This window comes from Ictalurus furcatus, chromosome 16, assembly GCF_023375685.1.
Source record: "Ictalurus furcatus strain D&B chromosome 16, Billie_1.0, whole genome shotgun sequence".
NCBI classification, from domain to species: Eukaryota; Metazoa; Chordata; class Actinopteri; order Siluriformes; family Ictaluridae; genus Ictalurus; species Ictalurus furcatus.
The window spans coordinates 20,423,433-20,447,028 of record NC_071270.1 but is presented as its reverse complement, the minus strand read 5'-3'; the positions used below and the strand labels follow the sequence as shown (position 1 = coordinate 20,447,028).

At 37.4% G+C, this 23,596-nt stretch overlaps 1 protein-coding gene across 3 annotated transcripts in view; it reads left to right on the top strand.

The window, feature by feature from the left end:
- The window catches only part of cntfr (ciliary neurotrophic factor receptor), a 183,318-nt gene that overhangs the window by 95,924 nt on the left and 63,798 nt on the right, over window positions 1-23,596 (top strand). For all 3 annotated transcript variants that reach the window (XM_053646065.1, XM_053646067.1, XM_053646068.1), the window contains one exon: window positions 6,628-6,861. In XM_053646065.1, coding sequence (XP_053502040.1) covers window positions 6,628-6,861 — 234 coding nt within the window. The remainder of the gene's footprint in view (window positions 1-6,627; window positions 6,862-23,596) is intronic.

Here is a 23,596-nt window from a genome sequence, read left to right as displayed (position 1 = left end):
GACTGAGATCCTGTGGGATGTAACAAAAAGTTGTGCAAGTGTTTATTTTTATTTTTTCTTTCATGCGGACATAAGTGAGCTGTCAAATATACAGGTGATCTCTCAAAAAAATAGAATATCATGGAAAATTTTTTTTTTTTTTTTTTTTTCCGTAATTTAATTCAAAAAGTCGAACCTTCATATATTCTAGATTCATTACACATAAAGTAAAATATTTCAAGCCTTTTTTTTTTAATCTTGATGATTACGGCTTACAGCTCATGGAAATCAAAAATCCAGTATCCCAAAATATTACAATAAAGAATTTATAAAATATTTCACTTTATGTGTAATGTAATCTAGAATATTTGAAAGTTCCACTTTCATAATTAAATTACGGAAAGAAAAAAAAAGAACTTTTCCATAATATTCACATTTTTTGAGATGCACCTGTACAGTGTATTTTAGGGGACAATAAAAGACCACATTAATTTACCTAAACAACAGTACACAATGCATTGACAGCATCTTTAGTAACTGCCTGCGCAGGTAAAGCATAAAGTGTAACTGAGTCACATGTCTCTCTAATATTTGATACCCCAGGGAGCTCTAATGAGGTATATCCAGCTTAGATAGCATGTACTATCTGCTTCACACATGCTCTTTTGAATGTTTTGCTAAGTCAAACATTGTAGAACAAGAAGTCCAAGAACAAAATCCCAACCATCCCACCCCTGATATCCAATTGGTGCATCATGGGAGGTCTGAGAGGAATGAGAAAGAGTTTAGAACAGCGGCTAGGGACTAGGTCAGGGGTTAGGAGTTAGGAAAGACTTCCCCATCACAGGCTAGAGCAAGAAAAATAAATGCTCAGTGTGGCCAAGCTGATGTTCAGTGCATTTACAGCATCTTTATTAACTGCCTTGTCAGGGTTGTAGTGGTTTAAATTTGGCTGTTAGTTTGTTTATAATTTGAGGACATAACCAGAACAGAACCAACCAAAATTCTTTAGAATATATTGCAGGCAGGTACAAACAAAAAAATAGTAACTCCATGAGTGGCATTAAAAGAAAGTCCCACACACATACCTAGTTGACAACCAGTGTGCACTTGAGTGATGTAGCTGAGGTTGAGGAACTGCCACAGCTAGAATTCACACATCATGCTGACAGTGTTGGCATTGCTATGCCTGTTTTCCACCAGTGTTTTCCAATGTTTCCAGGGCATACAGTAGGTTCATAAAAAAATTTAAGAAAAAAAATAAAAACAGTTCAGGCCATTCGCACTTCAAGTTTAAATGCAAAAACATATACAGATGTGGATATTTGGAGCCCTAAACATATACAGATACAGGTAGTGGCATGGTTACACCATGAATAATTGGTATATTTAATTACCAACCCAAGCCCCTAAAAGTCCAACTTCTGGGTATTGGGTTGCACTTGAGTATCCCCTATTTCTGCAGCATTTCTGCATCAGAACTAATGCACTACATTACCAAAGGTAGAGAAGGGTGCTTAATTAATTCATGGGTTTGAGCTGTTGCTGTGCAACCCATTTCTAGAATGGGATTCATTTTAAATGATAGCTGTCTCTGCGTATTAGAGAATTTACCGTGAGTGTTACGAGGTGCTTTAATCTACAGCATTTCCGATTTGCCTTGGTGTGTGGCCTCGCGCTCCCTTTCATTAGCAGACATGGCTGAATTTGCATGCAGCCCATTTCATATCCTCTGCCATGGCATTCAAGTTTCCATCGAAATAAAGAGCGACTGAGCGTGACTGAGGATTATCAAAAATCAGCGCAAGGGAAATGAAGATTTATTATTTTAAATGACTGTGGAATAACATAAGCAGTAAAACGAAAAACCTGGGTTATGATCTGTGACTTAAAAGGTCAGGGTGTAATCCTAACTGATAAAACGATGCTGCCACAATTGTAGCTTTGAGCAAGGATATGACCACAGCCTGCTGAAAGATGCATCCCTACAGATCTCTACAGGCCTGTGTTCCTTGCTTTGGTCAAATGTGTGAAAGAAATGGCCTGACACTGACATTTTTCTGTGCTCTATGCCTGCAGCACTTGGATGTCACAACATTGTACCTGTTCCAGTTAAACAGTTTAGGTAAAGCATAAAGCATAACTGAGTCACATGTCTCTCTAATATTTGTTTGATACCCCAGGGAGTGAGGTATATCCAGCCTAGGTAGCATGTAGTATCTGCTTAGCACACTTGCTTTTGGATGTTTTGCTAATTCAAACAGAGTGGAACAAGAAGTCCAAGAGCAAAATCCCATCTATCCCATCCCTGAGATCCATGTGGTGCCTCATGGGAGGTCCGTGAGGAATGAGAGAGAGTTTAGAACAGCGCCAGGGGATAGGAGTTATCAAGCCCCCCCTTACAGGCTAGAGCAAGAAAATAAATGGTTAGTGTGGCCAAGCCCACATTCCCCAGCTATAGCAGTTAAGCCACCAGAGCTACAGGCGTAGGACAGAAAATTCTGATTTGTGTTGTATTGTTCTGACGCTTTCTAATCCTGTTGACTTTTCCTCAGCCTGTAGCTTTGTGGGACCTTTATTTGTCGGAAAATTACATCATAGTATGGTAGTGCATGGACAAGGTTCCTTACGCCTCAGCGTGTCCGATTAGAGCAACTGTAAGCTGGTGGTCACCATTACTCTGTGTAGCGTCATCACAGTACTAGAAATGGTACAAAGTTGCAAAATGGTTTCCTCGCCTGATCGTGATCCAAGCATGCCTATTTATTTTTGAATGATTTACTGTTACTGACTTGTGTCCCATTCAGGGTGTAGTCCCACCTTGCACTCAGGATAGGCTCCTGATTGACCATGGCTGTGGCCAGGATAGAATGCTTACTAAATATGAATAATTGAGCATCTATTTATATTATATTATATTTATTTATCGTTTAAAATCCACCCCCAAGCGTTCCGCTGATGTTAAATATAACTAGTTCACAACCTCTACAGGTGCGGAGATTTCATTTGAGGAAGCGAAAACTCATCGGCAGTGATTAACTTGATCAACCAGGTTTTCATTTATAGATGCAGCTTCTGGCTAGTGGTGCCCCATTTGTATGGCCACTTAGCTGCTATGTATTTTGGCTGCATGTTTCGCGAACACAGACACAGCTGTTTCTCATCTAGACAGGAGTTCCAGCTGTGGAGCAAATCCCCTGCACAGCTTCCCAGCCCGGCCTGCACATCTCTGCCTCATAAAAAAGTCAGAGATCCTCCATGTGGGTGTGGAGCGGCCTCTATCTCATTTCACCCCTGAGCCTCTACTAAGCTCCATTGCCAGTTTGCGTCTCCAAAGTGAAGTGTCAATTTTGCCGCTGCTTTGCATCTCAATTCTGTTTTGTTTTTCTTTCTTTATTGAAAAGGCACTCAGTGATTGTCCTTGAAGCTATGTGTTGGACTCATAGCGCATTAGTGTGGACTGGCTGATCTCAGAGGATGTCTATGGTGGATTGTTTGGCTTGTATAAAAGTGTTTCAAGACAATATAGATTATTCAAGTTACAAACACATGATGTGGTTTGGCAGCAGGTTGGAAATGGCCATACAATATGTGCTGGTGGAAAAAAAAAAACTGGCATCAGATAATCCTGTGACAGATGCACCTTTTTAAACTGCATAATGTGGATTAAGCATTCCAGGCCATCAAATACCAGCAGATATGATTTAATGCATCCAGGCTTTGTTTTATCATACTGAGGGCCAAGCGATTAAGTGCCCTATTACTGCCTGTTCAGGATAAGATAAGCCAAGTGGAAAAAAAATGCATTTATTTGCACTTTCAAACATACCGGCTGCCAAAAGCAGCCTGGCAAACAAGAGAAACGAGAGACTATCTCTTAATGAGAACCCTCAAAGAGAACAGGCCAGAGGGCAAAGCAATGACTCCAGCGCTGAGCATGTTTGGGAGAGAAGCTATTCACTAGTTTGTTTTACTCAGCTATCTTCTTTGAGAGCTCGGATTTGAGGCCGTACATAATCAATCAACACATTTAAATGGGCTTCAGAGAGCCTCTATTATCCGCTGGGTGATTTTGTATGAGAATTCTCATCTGTGTTGCATATCTGAAATGTTATATGTGTAATATAGAGCAATTTTGGTCATGTGTTAGATTACAGCTGCTGTTGCATATAAGTGGAGTTTTTCAATAGATGTGTGAATTTCATAAAGTGTATTCAGTGGTGAAGATTCAGCTGTAGACTTTATAAGGTGTTCAGTCTCAACTATTGAGGCTGTGCCTTTTTTTTCTTCTTCTTCTTTTAAAGATAAAAACATCCCTGACATTATAAAGTTTTGAGCTGTAATTTAAACTTTGGGGACTTGGAGATCTAATGACATGGCAGATAGATACAGATAGAGGCCTGGGGAACATGGACACGGAATAATGGTTGTTTTTTATTCCCCAAACACTGTAGAACCAGCTCGATGCAGTCACTGTGAACACAAACACACCCCAACACAACACCATGAAGAGTGTTTAAAAACAACAAAAAAAAAGAACAATCTTGGTAGTTTCTTTATGGATATAGTCCTTAAAAGATCTCTTCAAACGTTCAGTTGCACTTTCAATATACAAAAGTACACTGAGATAAAGTCTGTAATTAGCATAGCTCCATAGTCAATATATGGATATGCCTGTGGAGGCGGATGCAAGAGCAGGCAATTTATTGTGGAAAGCACGAACAAAACAAACAAAAGGGTGAACACAAGAACCATCAGCATGAACTATGTATATGAGGCAAGAACCATACAGACTATAAGCGCTAACATGGCAGACACGACAACAACAAAAGGTTGACAATGCGATGCTGAAAAACTGGGACTTAAATAGTGGTGCTAACAAGTCATAACAAGACACAGGTGAGTGATTAGTGAGGCATATGGCTTGGTCATGTGATGTGCTGAGGCTGATGGGTAGTGTAATTCTGTGCCATTCAGTGCAACCATGACAACAATTAACTTCATATGGGCACACTGTAAAGTTTTGTTTCAACATAATAGACATAAAAATATGTTTTCTCAATCAGTATATTGTATGATAACTGAAACATGATGCAAGTATGAGCTTAGTTTATTGTTTTAGGACAATGGACAATTGCAATCAAAACACAGGCAGACATAAAGGGTTTACATGGTGCTATTAATTATCCAAAAAAAATAAAGACAGACCAGAGTCAGTAACAGGAAGAACTAGAGGAAAATAAAACTAGTAACAAGAGAAGACGTGTCACAGTTAAAGGGATGAATGCATGATAAGATGTTGCAAACAAACAGGGAAATGCAGAGGGTACAAATAAACAAACTAATTAAGGGGAAACAAGGAACAGGTGCACACAATCAGGAAAAAATGAAGATTTTTTTTTTTTTTTAAAGTTCCAGGCGGAGACGGGACCAAAACATAAATCGAAACAAAAGCAGACACAAATCAGTGAAAGGAAACCATTGTGGGGGTTTTCTGCAAAACACTGGTTTCAAAATTATTGTCAGCACCACAATTTTGTATTTCCTAGAACCTTCCCTTGAGATAAGTAGTTGAGATGAGATAGAGATGAGTTTTTTGTCTAACAAAGTTTTAGACGCTTGCAGAGGGATTTTGTTCTACTCCTCAATGCAGAACAGTTTTTATGTTTTTGCATGAATGGATGTTTACGATTATTATCCTAGCTGAAAACTTTATATATGGCCAGGTCTTAGGCTTCTGACTGAAGCAGCCAAGTATTGAGCTCAAGTTCATGATGCCATCAATCTTTTCATGGACCACAATTCATTGTAAATATTCTTTAAGGTTGTCAACAATATTTTATTATCAATATTATGAAGTTCTGTATAAATGGGTGTGTGAGTGTGTATGTGATTGTGCCCTGCGATGGATTGGCACCCTGTCCAGGGTGTACCCCGCCTTGTGCCCGATGATCCCTGGGATATGCTCCAGGTTTCCCCGTGACCCTGAAAAGGATAAGTGGTATAGAAGATGGATGGATGGATGGATGGATTATGTAGTTCTTATGAAGCTGTTCTTTTTAGATGGAATATAAGTACAGTATTTTCTCAAATTATTTAAATGGATAGCTTGAACTTTTATCTATAGTTTATTTTATATTACCAGATTTTTGACAATAATTTTAAATGGTACCAATAATTTTTTATCTATGGTGCTGGGCATGATTTATTTTAAACGCAGAATGTAAATGTAGAATTAGTCTCAAAGTGCATGTGACTTTTTTTTGTTACACGGACAAATGTCCAGCGCTTATGTTGTTCATGATTTCTTCTCGAAGCTGAGGAGAAATGTGATTCTTATACTTTAGGGGAAACAGCCATGGCTTCTTTTTTGGAGGTAAACAGAGGGCAATAATGAATATTCTATTGAGTTCTCTGAAACAAAAGCGGTATTCAAATGGATTATAAGATATTGAGAAATATGAGAACTTTTATTCGGTATTCACAGTTGTCACACAAGGGAAAAGTGTATTTTTCCCTTCATACAGCCTAACGCAGAATACTAAAGCTGTAAATGGTCAGGTGTTTTGTCTGACTCGATATATTTGACCTGCTGACATTTGATAGATGCATGACATATTACTTATAATGTTCTGCTCTCTCACCCAGGAGGCAGGATCCAGTATGCGAGGATCGGCAGCAATGTAACAATGCAGTGTGGGTCTCTGGACAATGATGCCTCAGTCACGTGGAAGGTGAATGGGACAGATGTTAAGGCCAAGCGGAGGGAGGAAGGGCCACGACTTATTCTCATGGAGGTGGACATGAGTAGCAATGGCCTATACAGCTGTTTCCAGAATCCTGATGGCCAACGTCGTGATCAGATCACATTTCGCATTGGACGTGAGTCTAATCGTTCTTCCTCAGTTCTCTTTCTTTCCTATACTTCTTCATATTTTTATAATTTTTTCTGTACTTCCTGGTCCTTCTCTCATTGTTCACTCCATCTCTTTCCCCCACTCCTTACTGATAGTTTGACCCCATGCAATGTTTACTGAAACTCTTTATCCCCTAAACAAGCCTGTTGTTGCTTAAGGCTTCTACCAGCTTATGCTGTCAAAGATGTGATTTGTTTCAAATCCCATCACTTAAGAAAAGTCCTGTATTAATAATTCTAAACATCATCATCCCTTCCTTTGTCCTTTGTCCCCCTCCCAGCCTTCCCTACTTGATCCATGGGCTGTGTTTTGGTCTTCTCTAAGTGGTTATAGGGTGTGGTGTCATCTTGGACATTAATCCCCGTCCAGATGTTGCTGTTAAAAAATGCCGCTGTGCTGAATGGGGTCATTGGCAGGCCATTGGATCAGGCAGGAGCCCTTTTCACCCATCCTGAAAGAAGAGCAACAGCCATCTCCATTTCAAACTGCAAACACATAAGTGATCATTCTTGGAATGTGTACACAGTCTAATGGACTGCTATCTCGTTTAGCCTAAAAGACCATGTAACCCCAGGTCAGTTAAGCCTTGAGACTTGCAAACATCAACACTGCTGGTTCTGGGAGCGAGTTTTGTTCAAGGGATTTTTTTTTTTTCCACTCATGAACAACTGAGAACAAATTAGCATGGATGGCCACATGGTGCAAAGCACTTTAATCAATAATGGTGACTAGATGCTACCCATAATGCTTGCTGACAGCAATTAAATTTACTAATTAAATTAAAGAAATTGGAAAACCAAAATGAGTCAAGCCTGCTTATGAGGAATATGCTTTCTCAGCTGTGTGTGTCTTCACAGGCCTTTGAAAATGCCAGAATGTAATATCACTGAAAACATGAGATTAATAGCCTCAACACTGGCCATGGCACACTGTACAAAAATAATCACTTTCTTGCTCTTTATCTATTTTTATTGGTACATACTAGCTCAGATTCATGCACCAAACATTTTTTCACTAATCTTCCTTGTTAGTTGACTTCACAGCTTTGGCTTCTACATTTAACACTCACTGTCAAATCTCAACAAAAGACAAGCACTTTTTCAATGTTTTGCGCTTTTATAAAGGTCTGGTACAGACATTCATACTAGAGTGCGAGAGGTAAAATTATTAAATACCATTGCCTTGGTATCATTCATATAAAGAGGGATAAGCTCTTCCGTATGTGTGTGTGTGTGTGTAATATACTAGGCCTGTCACTGAAAATCATCCCAGGGAGTTGAGGGAACAAACAAGCTTGATCTGGCCTGCAGAATTCCCATGTTTCCCAAGTTTTCCCTTCCATCTCTTCAACACATGCTCCACTTTAGAGGCTTGAAATACATAACCCAGATTTTTTGCTCCTGTAATTACCATCCAAGATTAAATCAATCATGGACAGTGATGGTTTTCATTATTGCTGATGTTACTTTTTTAGAGACTACAGCATGGTTGGTTTTAGTGCATTGGACGTTGAGAGAAAGCTCTAGAACTGGGGTATTCAACTAAAAAGGTCCATCTACGTAGAATCTCTTTGTGTACAAATGGCCAGATAAACAAATAACATGACTGAATAGTGACAATGATTACATTTTAAAGCTTAACCTTTGGTGATTAGTTCATGGCTATAAATAAGGCTCGTTAATTTAAAGTGTTCTTTTTTTGTTTTGGACCGGCGCATCATGTTACCACTTTTGCCTAGTGTTACTTTTGATAGATGAGGGTTTGTTTTTTTTTTTTTTTTGTCTTTAATTTATTTATTCATTTTCATATGGTTCATTTTCATGTGATTCATTTACGTATGATTCACTTACATGTGATTCATTTTCAAGTGATCGATGATTTTTTTGAACTTGAAGTGGAAAAGACATGCTTAGACCTCCAGTTGATGACCCCAAGGAACTATATATATATATATATATATATATATATATTAGTATTTTCCTCCTTTCTTTTGCTTTATTTGCGTTTTTGTGCCAGCGACAGTGCTCTTAGAACTCTTTGCTACTCAATAGTCAAACATTCAGTGACAAGCATTCCTGCAAGTTACACAGCACAAATATTTGTCAAACCAAAATATGCAGCCTCCTGCAATTGAGCATCTAGTTCTTCTCAAATTTTACCATTCAGCTTAGCTTTAAAGCACTGATTGAAAAAGAAATCAGATTTCCAGGCTGAATTGCTATTTAGTCACTAAGCTGTGCTGCTGAACCAACCTTAAAATGACACACAGTGGCCTGGACTTTGGGGAGAACCATTCCAGAAAGACCATAAAAAAGGGGAAAATATGCAAGTTTACTGTTGTAAATTTCCCGTCTTGAGATGCAAAGACAAACAGCTTCCTGTTTGCTTTTGCATCTCGGGCTCATCTTCACTGTACCATGAGGAAAGAAAAAGCCATTAAGAAGGCATGTACCCTGGAGAAAAAAGCTGTTATCCACGCTGATGAGGTAGCTGGTGTGACTCGGCGCTGTGGCTAGGGCCTGAGGAAGCTGCTTATGTTGTTGTCAGTGACAGTGTGTGTTGGTGTTTGGTTCGTCCGCAGAGTTTGTCAAGAAGGGATACACGCTGAGGTCACCAGTGCTTTGCTTGTAAATGTCGCAAACAATGAAAATGTTATTACTGTTGCTGCTTTATGAGGGAAAATAATAATGTAGAGTACTTTTTTTAACTAGGTTGTTTCTTCTCAAAGACCAAATATAAAATTGATGCAATGATATAATTAACCTTTATAATTATTGTGATCCATCTGTGGTCTGCACTTATGAGCCAGATGTCTTCTGTAATCATTCCACTAATGAGCCACCCATGTCAAATTTAGAGATCTCTTTAGCCTAATATTTTGGAAAACCATTTCTTTCTACTTCTAAGCAAAACGGCATGTTTTTACACTCTCAATTATACCCCCAAAGGTTCATCTCAAAGAGCATGAATGATCTTCTGACCTACTCTCCAACTTATTGGCTATGACAGCAAAACCAAAAGTAGTGTTCCTTTATACTAATCTCTGAAATATAGACAAAACATCAAATATTTATACAAATTTCCCTGTGGGTAAGTTTAAAAAACAAACAAACAAAAAAAAAAAACCATAATGGAACATTTTTATTCCAGATATGGTTTGTGTAGTATTTCTTAAAGAGATACGTTCTTGTGTGTATTTAATTAAGGCCAGGCTCGCCACACGGACAGCTTTGTTGAACGTGATTGATATTTTGTTTACTGTTCAGAACCACTGGGATTCTGGAGAATGGGTCAGCCAATGTAGCAGACACTAATTATATCATTTCTGGATGGAAAAAAATGCACTAGGAAAAGATAAAAGCAAACGAAAGTCATCCTGTGAGACAGGGCCAGATTTTGTTCTTATTAGTCCTTCTCTAGTTTGTTTTTATGGCTTTCATTGTGAGTGTTTGCTTTGCCCTCGGGCACTGGATAATTATTTAAAACAGCCAAATGAAATGGTGCCGCTAGTACTTAAATCGGTATATCTGTTAAGACAAAATAGCATACAGCTCTTCTATCTTGCCTGTTTCTTGCAAGAGTACCTTTTATAATGATGGTGTAAAATCCTATGCAGTGCTGTGTCAGCACACAGATGATTTAATCGCTCAGTGTAGGCAAATAAAATGTAGTGCGTTTGATGGATTTGGCAACTTTTCCAATGAAGGCTGTAAATTTCACCCTGAATGTGAAGCAATGGAAACTCCTTTCCCTCTGCTGGTCATATTTTTGGAGTTTTTCACTTACTGGGATTGAGGAAGCATAGGAGGAGGAAGAGAAATATAGAGATATGACATTTGGTGCCATTTATCAGCTGTACATTTATGGGGTTCTGCTGCTTTGTCTAATCCTTAGGGAAAAGGAGTGGCTGATCTTTGGCTTTAATTTACAAGCCAGTTCCTCCTGGATTTCCTCTCTAATCCAGCATTTTCCCTGTCCCATCTGTCCTGCGCAAAAGTTCTCATGAAAAGCGAGAGACAGAGAGAAAGGGGTGAAACAGAGGGGAAGAGGGGGAGCTTTATTTCTGTAAAAGCAGCAAGGAGGTGCATCTAGTAAATTCAAATGAATTGTTAAAGTCCTAATCAAAATGAATATTGTTACTGTCAAACTCGTCCCCCGTTTTTAAGATAGATGTCAGACTGAAAGAGCAAGAGATCAATAAGTAATTTACATTTTTGTGGTTCATTTCTCTGGGAGTAACCTTTTTACACAGTGGCATAATAGTATTGTTATTGTTGAATATATGATGATGATGATGATGATGATTATGATGATGGTGCAGGTGGCAGGAATCCAATGACACACCAGATAAAACTGACGCTGCATCTCTTTCACAATGTCATATTAGAGTTTTGATCATTGTAAATGGATGGAAATGTGCTATAGCAGTTCATTTAGATTAGAAATGACATTTTAGCAAACACTGCATGAGGAGTATTCTTCATTGCTTGCAAAGTTCAGGATAAGCAGCTAACATGACTGAATGGTGACAACGTTTACGCTTTAATGCTATTGCTATAACTTTTAACGATTAGTTTATGGCCATAAATAAGATTTCATAATGGCATTTCAGTTCACTAGGGTCATGGACATCTATTTTGAATGTAATGCATTTCTGTGTTTGTTCATTTCGAAATGTTTTGTTTTTGTCATCAACTTTTACTTTCGTTTTAAACAAGCCATGTCATCATTTGGCTAATCAGACCACAGAGACTCAATAATGTGCTCCTTTCCTGACATATTATTCTTAGTCTCTGGTCCAGTGAGCTACCTTCAGCTAAATAATGTACATAAATGCACGTGATTGTCCATAACAGATTATCAGAGCTGGTTCATGTATAGAAAACTACACTTGCTGAAATATAGACAGTTGTTTTGTTTTTTTTGTTTGTTTGTTTGTTTTTTCTCATACTGTGCATTGATTTGTTCTTGTACTGCAGTGTGTAATGGGAAAATGATACCTCGACTCAGTCACACTTAAAGAAGGAAAAAAAAAACACATCAGCAAGCAGCTCCTGTCTTTAAAAAAATGTCGAATATGTGCATTAATTCAGACCGTCTGAAAGTTTTTAGCAGTAGAAATTGACTGAGAAACAGTAGCTCAACTTTACACATCATTGAGCCATGCCAGATTAGCAGCTGGGTTCTGATTGGCTGCTTAATCTTGTGTAAAATATAAAGCACAAAAGATTCTGAAGAATCCAACAAGTTGTAATAACAATATAGGAGGAATGAAGCATAAAGTGTTGAATTCTGGCTTTTGTAGATCCCACATGTAAGTACTTTGGGTAGATGAAAAGAAGCAAAGCAGAACAAAATACAATGGCAAGTTCTCCGGGATGAGCCGGGTTTATTACGGAATAACACACGCCTATTGGTCTTGGCTTGATTGGAAGTCTGAGTGGTGGGCACATTTTTTTTTTTCTTCATCACACTCCAGTATGCGCCTGATAAATGCAAGAGTTCAGATGCTTGATGAAAGCGTGAAGACGGCCTGTTAATCTGGGGAGGTTTAACTTCAAAAGATGTGCAATCCACACAGACACACTTATGCACACACACACACACACACACACACACACAAACACACACAAACACACACATACATTCATCACTGGCCTTAGGGAAGAAACCAAGTTTGTTGCTAGTCTCTTAGCTGAACATGCAGCCATCAACAGTATCAGGAAGTGAACGTCAGGAGGATTTTAATGATGGTGCTACTCTGAATAACCTCTAAGTCTTGTTATGATAAACGTCAAAAGTTGTAGCTGGTTGAAATGCGTCTTAACAGTTTTTTGTCGACTGTTAACTTCCAAAGGTTCCTGGAGAAAGATGTAAAACAAGTCCTCTGTGTGAGGACCCTTACTAAAGGGTAAATCTGCATCTGAACTGAATCTGATCATGTTTTAAGCCCTGTATGAGGTTAAGAGCTGTTCACCTGTGATTTTCAGTGATCACTTGCAGTGTGATCACGCTAACAGAATCATTTTTACTTAGCAGTTCCTCAGTCTTCTCAACTGAGCCAGGTAGTAATGCACTATTTTTGTATGTTATTTTCATCTGTTTCCTTCCTGATAGGATCCATTTTGCCTGTGGCTGATTCCCAAAATAAAGTTGGATATACTGTGCACTTCACAGGACACTACCATATTATACTCGATGTAGACATAGAGACTAGTGGCATAGATTGATTTGGATTAACTGTGTTTGAGGAGTTTAAAATAAAATAGATAAAATAAAATTTTTTTTTTTTAAAAAAAACCTAAAAGGTACGTGAGGACAAGCTAAATATGATGGATTACTGTAGGTAAATAACTAAAACTAAAAAAAAAATAGTTTATTATAACAAAGATATTGCCTCATTATTTCTACAAATGCTACTGCTAAAGTTTTCTCTTCCTGACCAGAATTAATTCAAAGATAATTAACATTATTTAATTCAAATTCTAAACTTTTCTTTACATAAAATATGTTTTTCTTTGGAATCATTCCCACACAAATTGCTATTTATATACTGGACCTAATTGCAGTTATTAGTGTTAATGATTTTTTTTTTTTTTTTTTTAAGTAATATTACTTTTTCATTTTTAAAAAGAAATTAAAAAATGATTTCTCAGTTATGCATCAGAACATATTGGCATTCAAACTAGACATGTGACCATAAGCACCGCTGACCACATCTGTACATGGTGTTAGTGGTTACAGCTGTACTTAATGCTGTCCACTTGTGATGGGCTCACCCCAGACGGATGTTAATTCCAGCTCTGAACAGGGTCTCATTTCCTTCCTCATTTCTGTCCTTAAAAGTTCAGCACTGCATCTGAAGTGCTGATTTTTTTCAGCTACCACTGCACCACTGATGTGCTGTTTAAGACTGTGGCTTATTGCCATTGCTTGTCTTTTTAATTAATCCCACCAAAGCGCTGAGGCACTTCTGTGTAAATCTCTGTGGACTGACAGCAGAGTCAGGTCTTTGCTAAAAATCCACATCACTGGAAACATCACGCAACGGCAGTATGCAGGTCCTACTTTCTAAAGTACTTCACTTTGTGACTTTTGAATTCAAATCAAGTGTTCAAATCCAGCCTGATGAATTACAGTGCAGTTGAATTCTCACATCTGATTGGTCACAAGGTGTTGATCTTATATAACATAATCTTTGTCAGTAACAACGTACAAAGTGGACACTCCATAAGAACAGATTAAAAATAAAGTGTAATCACCGATATGATAAGTTTTCTATGAGGAGGTGTCTATTTAACATTTTTGGAAGGAGTCTCCAGTGTCAATGCTTTGTAACAGTCAGAGCAAAGAGCTCTAACTTTAAATTTCCTGACATAAGAAGGACTTGATGATGAAGGGATTTGCTGTTTCTCAGTAAGAAGAGAGAGAAAAAAAGAATCTGGTGAAGGAATGGCTGTTTATAGATGCTATAACATTGGGAGAGCTCTTTGCTTTTACCCATCATGAGACGTTTCTTGTGTGACACCATGGTAACGAAAATCCTTTATATAGACCATCCATTTACTAACCCAGCTGATATAAACTTGCACAGATAGGGGGTATAATTACTTATGGATTTCAGCTGGTTCCTTGCCTTACCTTGCCTTGGAGAACTGCTTTTTCTTAACGTATTCAATACTTTTTTCCCGTGTCATTCCACTTTATTACACATAACTTTTATTTATGGACTTTAATGTTGTGAATTCGTCATATTTCCAGATTTCTTGAGTTAATACTGATGTCTGGTGAAAATTTCATGTGAATAGCCTCATTGGAATTATATTTACTGAACAAAATGTTGACGCGTTCAATACTTATTTCCCCCCACTGTGTATGTAGAACTTAACAAGTAATACCTAGAACTTGTTTTGCAGATGTTCCACAACATCAGATGCAACTATAAATGGATAAAAATTATGACATGTTCAATGTATTCATTGGCAAATTGCTGTTGTATAAGAAGAATAAACACTTTGGGATGTGCTATAATTGGAAATTGGAGTCAATTTCACACCATCACACCACCCCTGAGCTAATTATTTTACAGCACACCCTGTACCATTTTATTCCTAATATATATATATATATATATATATATATATATATATATATATATATATATATATATGAAAGCCTTACCACTTTAAATAGCATCACTTTTTCAGGATTCTTCTGTGTTTCTGTCATGAGCTTTCTATTTGCTACAAAAGTGCTGAAATATTATTCCCCTTGCCAGTGAAGGCACAGAACAGCTGGATTAAATGATAAATAATTCAATTACCAGCAATGACACTTTCCAAAACGGTACCAGCAGGTGCGGCTGAGTTCAGATTAGTTTTATCGCCTTTTTCAAACGGAGGAATACATTCACACTCCTCCGCAATCTCCTGCGTCTCGGGTCATTGGCTCATCACAGATAATAATAAGAAAATAATAGGCGAAAGGCTTAGCTAAAATAACAGAGCCAACCCTGCATTTCACTGAGTTTTCATTCAGTGGCTCAGGTACACAACCTAAAAATTAAAAAAAAATAAATGAACAGCCTTGATGGAAAATGAGTATATATCAGTTTCGCATGTCTAAGCTTTATAGCAGCATTAAAAACGCAAACATTTGCCTTTGAGTGAAGGTGACAAGCCGATTATCAGGCGTTATTTTCTGCGGAATAGAACCGCCTTCAGAGTGTGATGAAAAATAAACGATGTTCATTACGATCAGGATCTCAGCCAAGTATATAAATAATGTAGAATTAATGTTTGAGGAGAGCATCTCCTCAGCTGTAATGAGGGCAAAGTTGGGTCTACGCTGTGAATTATTAAAAAGCAGTGCAATTACAAAAATTACACTACATGCAACCGAAAGGCTATTAACACAGATTGCATTAGCACACGCCTTCGCTGATGCAGCTCCAAAATGTCTAATGTAGACCTGCTCTCTGCTAAAGGAAGCGGCATGCTGAAAGACTTTTCTGTTCCACCGCTCTCTGTGAAGCAGCTCAGGTGCCACCTGAATTCCCTTTTTTTTTTTTTTCCTCCACTTAATCATTTCCTGCTAAAGTGTGAGAAACCAATTAGAGATGCAGGACTCAGGAGCTGAACACAGAGAAGCCTCAGGAGACTCCATTACATTATAAGAGACTGAAATGTCTTGGGACTTTTATTACACTATAACACAGAAGTATCAAAGGAAATGATGTTTGCTTTAGCGATGTTTGCTTTATGCATGCAGGCAGATGAACTCTCCCTCTTCCTCACACACGGTCGAACATCCTCTCACACAATCTGGCATTATAAATGGCTTACATCCTGTTGTTTTATGACCTGCATGAGGCGATTACTTTAATACGACAGTATTGATTTCCTATAGGGAGTACGTCGGGATTAGTCATAGAAGTCAAAACGACCCTTCATAGCACATTAAATACAGATACCTTAAGCTTAATATTAAGAAATATAAATCCAAAAAATAAAAATCAACATTGTTTTTGTTTTGAAATTATAGTCTTTCCTGAACCAGATGCTTATCAGCAAATATTGCACACCTTGTAGGAGAGAATAGATTAACAATTTCTGTTACTACTGCTAATATGGATCAATACAAGCTTTTTAAAAATAGCAAGATGTTTTACAAAGGTTGTTTTTTGTTTTTTTTCACTTCAATAGAGAAGAAAGAAGAGAGGCTGGTGAGGAACTAACTTGTCTCCCAAAATTAATCATAACTATAAAAAGATTAAAATTATGCTTTGTCCTTTATTACTAGATTTAAAAAAAAAAAAAAAATGTCATCACTGGCAGATTTGGACTGGACTGGAACACTTTGGGATGTACTGTTATTTGAAAATAATCAACTTCAGGGTAAGACTGGTACAAAACCACCCCTATTGTCTTTCATTCCTCACATAACAAGCTGTACTACTGTAATGGCATGGTGTAATAATATGTTCACGAAATGTTCTGGCCAGATTTTTTTAATTTAAATCTCTCTCTCCCTCCCTCTCTCTCCCTCTCTCTCTCTCCCACTCTCTCTATCCCTCTCTCTCTCTCTCTCTCTCTATATATATATATATATATATATATATATAAATATCCATCCATCCATCCATTTTCTATACCACTTCTCCGTCGTGGGGAACCTGGAGCCTATCCCAGGGAGCATGGGGTGCCAATCCATCACAGGGCACAATCACATACACATTCACACCCATTCATACGCTACAGACACTTTGGACATGCCAATCAGCCTACCAGGCATGCAAATCAATCCCCCCACCCTGGAGGTGTGAGGCGAGTGTGCTAACCACTAAGCCATCGTGTGCCCTATATTATTAGTATTATTATTAATGTTTATTATTATTATTATTATTATTATTATTATTATTATTATTATGCTCTTATTTCCCCTTCAGATTCATTTTGGAGGTGAACTTAATGAACAATCTTGAATGACCTGGATGTGTGAATCAATGATCAGTGATTATTGCACAGCTAGTAGCAAGAAGAGAATAGCGTAAAGGTCGCTTTGTACTTGATGTGCTGCTAAGATGGATCACTATGTACTTTTTAAAAATAGCGCTGATGGTGATGGTAAAAGAGGAAAACCTGGCAGCTGAAAAGATTTTCAGGTATTGCAATTTAGGAATCGTTAATCCCCCATAATTTATTCAAAGCAGCTGGTGAGTTCTTTGTGACATGAGCTGGCATTAGATGGGTTGTTGTTAGCTAAATCGCTAAGTGAATCGTTTTCAAAAGGCCTCCAGTTATCAGTGTGTCCAGTTAACCCTTTTCACACAGAATAGACTTTTTTTTCCCCCATATTTGAAACCATGAATATTGAATTTCTAGACTTTATGTTGTGAAACAAAAATTAGAAATGGGTTGATTTCGAAACAAATGTTGTCAATGTTTCAGAAGTCGGAATGAGGAACCAGGTGACCAGCCAAGAATTATTGGAAATTGTGTGCATAAAAAAGTGAAATGTAATAATGGTCTGATCATTGATGGTCTCTATGTCTCTGGAGAAAGTTTGGTGTCTGGTCTGGTTTCTTCTTGTCTAAATATAAGATTTATATATATATATATATATATATATATATATATATATATATATATATATATATATATATATATATATATATAATGTGTATACAAGCCCCTGCATGAGTTGTAACTATAGAAACACTAATACATTAGCATTAGTGTTTCTATAGTTACAACTTATGCAGGGGCTTGTATGAGGGACACTTTACATAAACCAATTGATTAAAAAAGTGTATAATTTGTATTAGATGGTGAAAATGAGTTAAGGAAGGAGTCTCCAGTGTCAGAGCTTTGTAACATTCAGAGGTAAAGCTGTAACTGTAAGCTTCCTGACACAAGGGAGTCTTCGGGACTGTGTGGTTTCTCTGTAACATGACGATCTCTATTTTAGCCTGATTAACTTCAAAGGAGAGGAAAAGAAAAGAACAGTCAGATGGAGAAACGAATGTTTATAACTACTAGAGCGTAAGTGATAACAGGAACAAAATTTTTTTGTGGATGTTCCACAACACTAAATAGAACTATGAACTGATCAAATGTAGAACATCTTGTTCTTTAATGAATTAAAAATGGTTAGTGTGGTAAAAAAAAAAAAAAAAAAATGTTGTGGTTTAAAGGAATAAAACTTCAGGACATGCTGTTATAGAAAAATGATCAACGTCAAGGAAGTAACAGTAACTCCGATTCCTGTTGGGCCACATCACACCACACCATCGTTGATTATCTTTAAAAGCGTTTTAATAGTGTTTTATTCCTTACTTATGTTATGTTACACTTTGCTATGTTACATTATGTTCAATTGTTATGTTACATTGTTATACATTATGTTTACGTATGTTTGCATGACATTATGTTATAATAAGGATTCTTCGTGATCTTAGAAGTTAAAAATGTTTCTACTTGACAAAGCTAAATACAAGGCAGTTGGGTTTTTGTTTAAATTAACACTATCCGGACAGAAGTCATGGCCCTTCGATCGACCGTTTCCAATTTGGACCAAACTGTTCTGGTGGATCTCAGACAGTACTTCAGGCATCTCTTCTTGTAGGATCTCACATTTTTCAGCAAGCACTCTGAGGGACTGAGTAGCCATCTCGCGCTCTCTTTGGCATTTGATCACTATGATGCTTTTATCGATTGCCCGCCTCTTTTATTAATGTTCATCGCAAAGTAATTCTGATGAATGAGTATCATTAAGGTCATCAATATGTGCAGGAGTGTAAAAGTTCAGCTAATTAGAATGATTGTGTGTGTGTGTGTGTGTGTGTGTGTGTGTGTATTTGGCTATGTGTATATGTTCGTGATATTGTGTACTGACTCCTGTGAACTGCAGCTATTGCACTTGAGCAACTTAATTAGTGACCCGAGAGCGATGAGACGCTCTCTATATCACCGCACTTAATGAATATTCATGCTGGGATAGTTAATTATGAATATAATTAGAGAGCAGGCACCCTGAAATAGAGTTTGTGTTTACTTCTGCCATTAATTATTGTCCTTTTCGGAAGCAGCTTGTTAGTCTAAGTTCACATTTAAAAATGGGGTTATCACTGCAGAGTGTGAAAATCCAACCGTGATCTTCCATCCAAACTTTTTTTTTTCTTTTTCGCTTGGTTATTAGATTAAGCCTCCAGTAGTGAAAAATGCTTCCCTGGTAAATGGATGTCATTTATTAGTTTGACAGTCAGCAAATGATGACTGCTGCCATTAATCAACATGAGACTGAAAAAAAACATGAGGAGAACAGGAGAAAAATGGCTGAAGTTCATCAGTGTTTCTATTCTGAAAACGTACAGAATATTTTAATGGCACGGCAGTGCATCAGGTCTGTTGGGACATTTTATATTGTGATCTATTGTAGACTTTAAACCTGGACTCTTAAGAGTAGACGTTCCTTTCGTTTTCTGCTTTTCTGTACAGTTATTTGGGATACATTCTAGAAATAAGGTTTAAAAATAGGCTTAAGGGTTCTTACCTTAATAAAATGGTTGGGAAACCTTCTGTTGCAGCGTATGTTAGGGGCGAAGTGTGGAAGAGGATTGGTTCCCAAATGTTCTTTGATAGTTAAGGGTTCTAACATCTAATAACATGTTCTATTTAGAAACTTGTAGGTTTATGATCCTGCACTTTTAGGGTTCTTTAGCTTTTGAAAGGGTCACATGACACTTACTTAGACCCCGTCTTTGATATGGAACCCTGTAAGGTTTATCACAGATGAGCAAATGAACTCTTTAGGTTGTGGTTCTTAAGGTTCCTCAAAAGTGCTTTAGGTAGTTAAGGGTTCTACTTAGAAGCCTTCTGTTTCTGGGTTCTATATAGCACCTTTAAGATTTATCACCAATGATCAAACAATAGACTCATAAGGAGTGGGACTTTTAGGGGGAAATGGGTTCTTCTAGAGTTCTTACCATACTAAAACCCTGTTGTTGGGTTCTTCGTAGCATCTCTAAGGATTTCCCTAAAGAGACTACAAGGAAAAGAATCCAATATGGTGTTAGGTTGAATGTATTTTATTTTATTTATTTTTTTTGTAATGATGTATTTCTTCTAAGACTGCAACATTTTTTATTATTTATTATGGGTCTTTAACATCCCTAAGGCACTGCTGAGTTTACTAAGAGTTCATTTTGAGTTTATGCTGGAAACTTTATACAGTTTGTTTCTACACTTGAGAAAAAAATGGTTAAATGGATCTTTGGAGAATCCTTCAAATGTTCTCTGTAGATCCCTACGCTTTCAGGAAGTATAACCATATAACCACAAGTATTTTCCAAGTATAACCCCTTTTAAGAAAGCTTATAAGCCATAACAGGAAACTACAATTTTTTCAGTGGTAACATTATGTAAAAAGAAGTTCTTCGGAGAACCTAAAATGGTTCTTTAGGGAATCAAAGCTAGTTCTAGTATGAAATGTATGGACCAAACAGAAACATACAGAATCATACAAAGAACCCTTAGAGTTTAATACTAATGATTAAGGTTTAAATTTACAAATTTGGTTGTTGATTAATTTGATTTTCAGTGGCCTTGTGATGGATCAGCATTCCATTCAGAATGTATTCCTGTTTCACACCTAGTGTTCTAACCTAGTGTTAGACTCTAGATCCACGCAAATCTGACTAGGATAAAGCCATTACTGAAGATGAATAATGATTAAATAAAGGAATGATTCTCACTGTTGTTGATTTTTATTTATTTATTTATTTTTTGCTGCATATAAATCAGACAGATGTGAGCTCTGGCACGAGCTTCCACGTCTGCTTTTACATGTTGTTCTGGCAAGCGTAACCATTTATTGCTATTTGTTGCATACTAAATATGCATGCTGCAATGCTTCTCGGAAAGTCACCCCTGACCTTTTATTTCCAAACAGCATTGATAAGCTCCCTCATGATTTGTCAGAGTTGGTCCATTGGAACCAAAGCTTCAGATGTCTTGCATTAAATCACTGCCTTACTTTACAAGTTCAAATGTGGAAGTCTAAATAGAGGTATTTTAAGAGTAAATGACAAGTTTTGAAATAAACTTGGGAAAGAATTTAATCGCCACTGAATTAGGCTGTCACACTAACTGCTGATGTGACATTAAAACAACAGAAAATGGTAAAGATTTAGAGTGTTATTTGGAGAAATGATTTCTCTGCAGAGAACGACTCATATGTTGTTGTTTTTTTTGTGTGTTAAAGGGGCTTTAGTGGATACAGCATTAAGAATTCCCATCCAGTTTATGTGTATGCGGATAAGCTTTGGGACTTTCCCAGGCTTAAGAGTACAGTAAACCAGGGGTCTTAGTGGGGTCTACGTTGCTCAAGATTAGTTTGCATGCTTTATACATATTTAATGCACTCAATGTGGTCTGTGATGGTAGAGCCCTGATAACAGCGTTATTTGTTTATGCTACACACAAAAATGGACACCCATCTTTCGTTTCTAACCTAATTATCCAATCTATTTATCCAAACCCATTCTATATTATGTAGTTCCTGTTAGTCCTTTTGACAGGGATGTGCTTTTAGAGATGAATCTCGTGGTCAGAAGTTTTTATCTGACGCTGCCAACAATTAGGACAATGACAATTCGGCTCTCACTGGAGTGCAGGAGGATGAGCCACCCAGTCTGTAGAATATTTCTGACACGGAGTAAATGCCCTGCAAAAGATGAATAGATTAAATGTTGTCAAATATTGACATTAAGTGATGTGTAGAGCATACAAATAGCAAATGCACAAAACAAGTGTTCCATTTGAACACGCAACTCATCCGGCAGTTGTTCCTGATGTTTGATTAAAATGTACGCAGAAAGCAAGCTGTCTGGAGTGTAAACCCACTTTCTTTCTGGTTTCTGATAAAGTAAGAGTGCTTACACATATTTACTCTATTTGGTCTGTTTGCATCAAACTGGTGTGTTATCTCCCTCGACGTGGTTCATTTATGCAGGTGAAAACACAGCAATCATACTTGGGGTGTGGAACAAAAGAACCAGTCTAATGTGGTTCGATTGTAGTGAGAAAACAATTCGACCCTGAATTGACCCAAATGCTGGAAGTGTAACCATACATGCCATGTATTTTAGGTTGCATGCATCATTATTCATATTTTCAAATTTTCTTTTGTCAAATAAAAACTGGGTAAGATGCACCCAAAGTTCTATTTATTTATTTAATTATCAAATTATTTAGCGTGTCACGTTGATACTGTATATTCTCCATGCTTTTGTAATTTGTAGATACATAGTCTATGCTTTACATGCACACGTAGTGCCCTACACACCCTGCAACCATTTTTGAAATTTTTCGTTTGTTCAGTTATGTGCAGTGTGAAACCTAAGAAAACCAAAAGTTTCAATTTCACTCTGAGACGGACTCTGCACACGGACTAATAGATGTTAAAGTGGACTGATGCACTGCTGAGTTTGCCAAGAGTTCAGTTTGACTTTAACTATATTAGAAACTTTATACAGTTTGTTCTATACTTTCGAGAAAAAACGATCGACAACCCTAAATTCTTCTTTGGCTTGTCTTTCTGGGAAAAACCCTTAAAGGACCTCTATAACAGAGTGCGTCCCTATCAGAAAAAGGTTTACGTAGAACCCATTTAGAAAGCTTAGAGCCCTTAACTATTTTCCCTCAAAGGTTCAAACATATTGATGACCACAACAAGAAATATGAAAAAACGTGAATCAAAAGTCTTTATTTCCCACCCTTAAGGCTTATACTGCATTTTACCAAACCTTTGAAACTAGATCAGAATAATAAGTGCCATGCAGTGGGACTTGTTTACTTAACATATGCAAGGGTTTGGCTGATGGTTTTGTGCTTGGCTCTTGAATTTGAGACTAGTCATTTGAGGACATCATCCTTATGAATTATGGAAGACTGGTTTGTTTGTTCTGTCTTGACCGAGATGACGTTCCCTTGAGAAATTGATCTGGTTCGCTGTAGACAATATAGGATTTATATTATTGTAAGAGTCGGAATAGGGACACACTTCATGGGTCTTTCGTAGATCACGAGTCATGGTTCAGGTGAAACTCTGGCTGAGCAATTGGACAATGTGATTGGATATCAGCAATCCTATCACAATTTGTGCTAATCCTTTACAGATGATGGAGAAAACTGGATAGA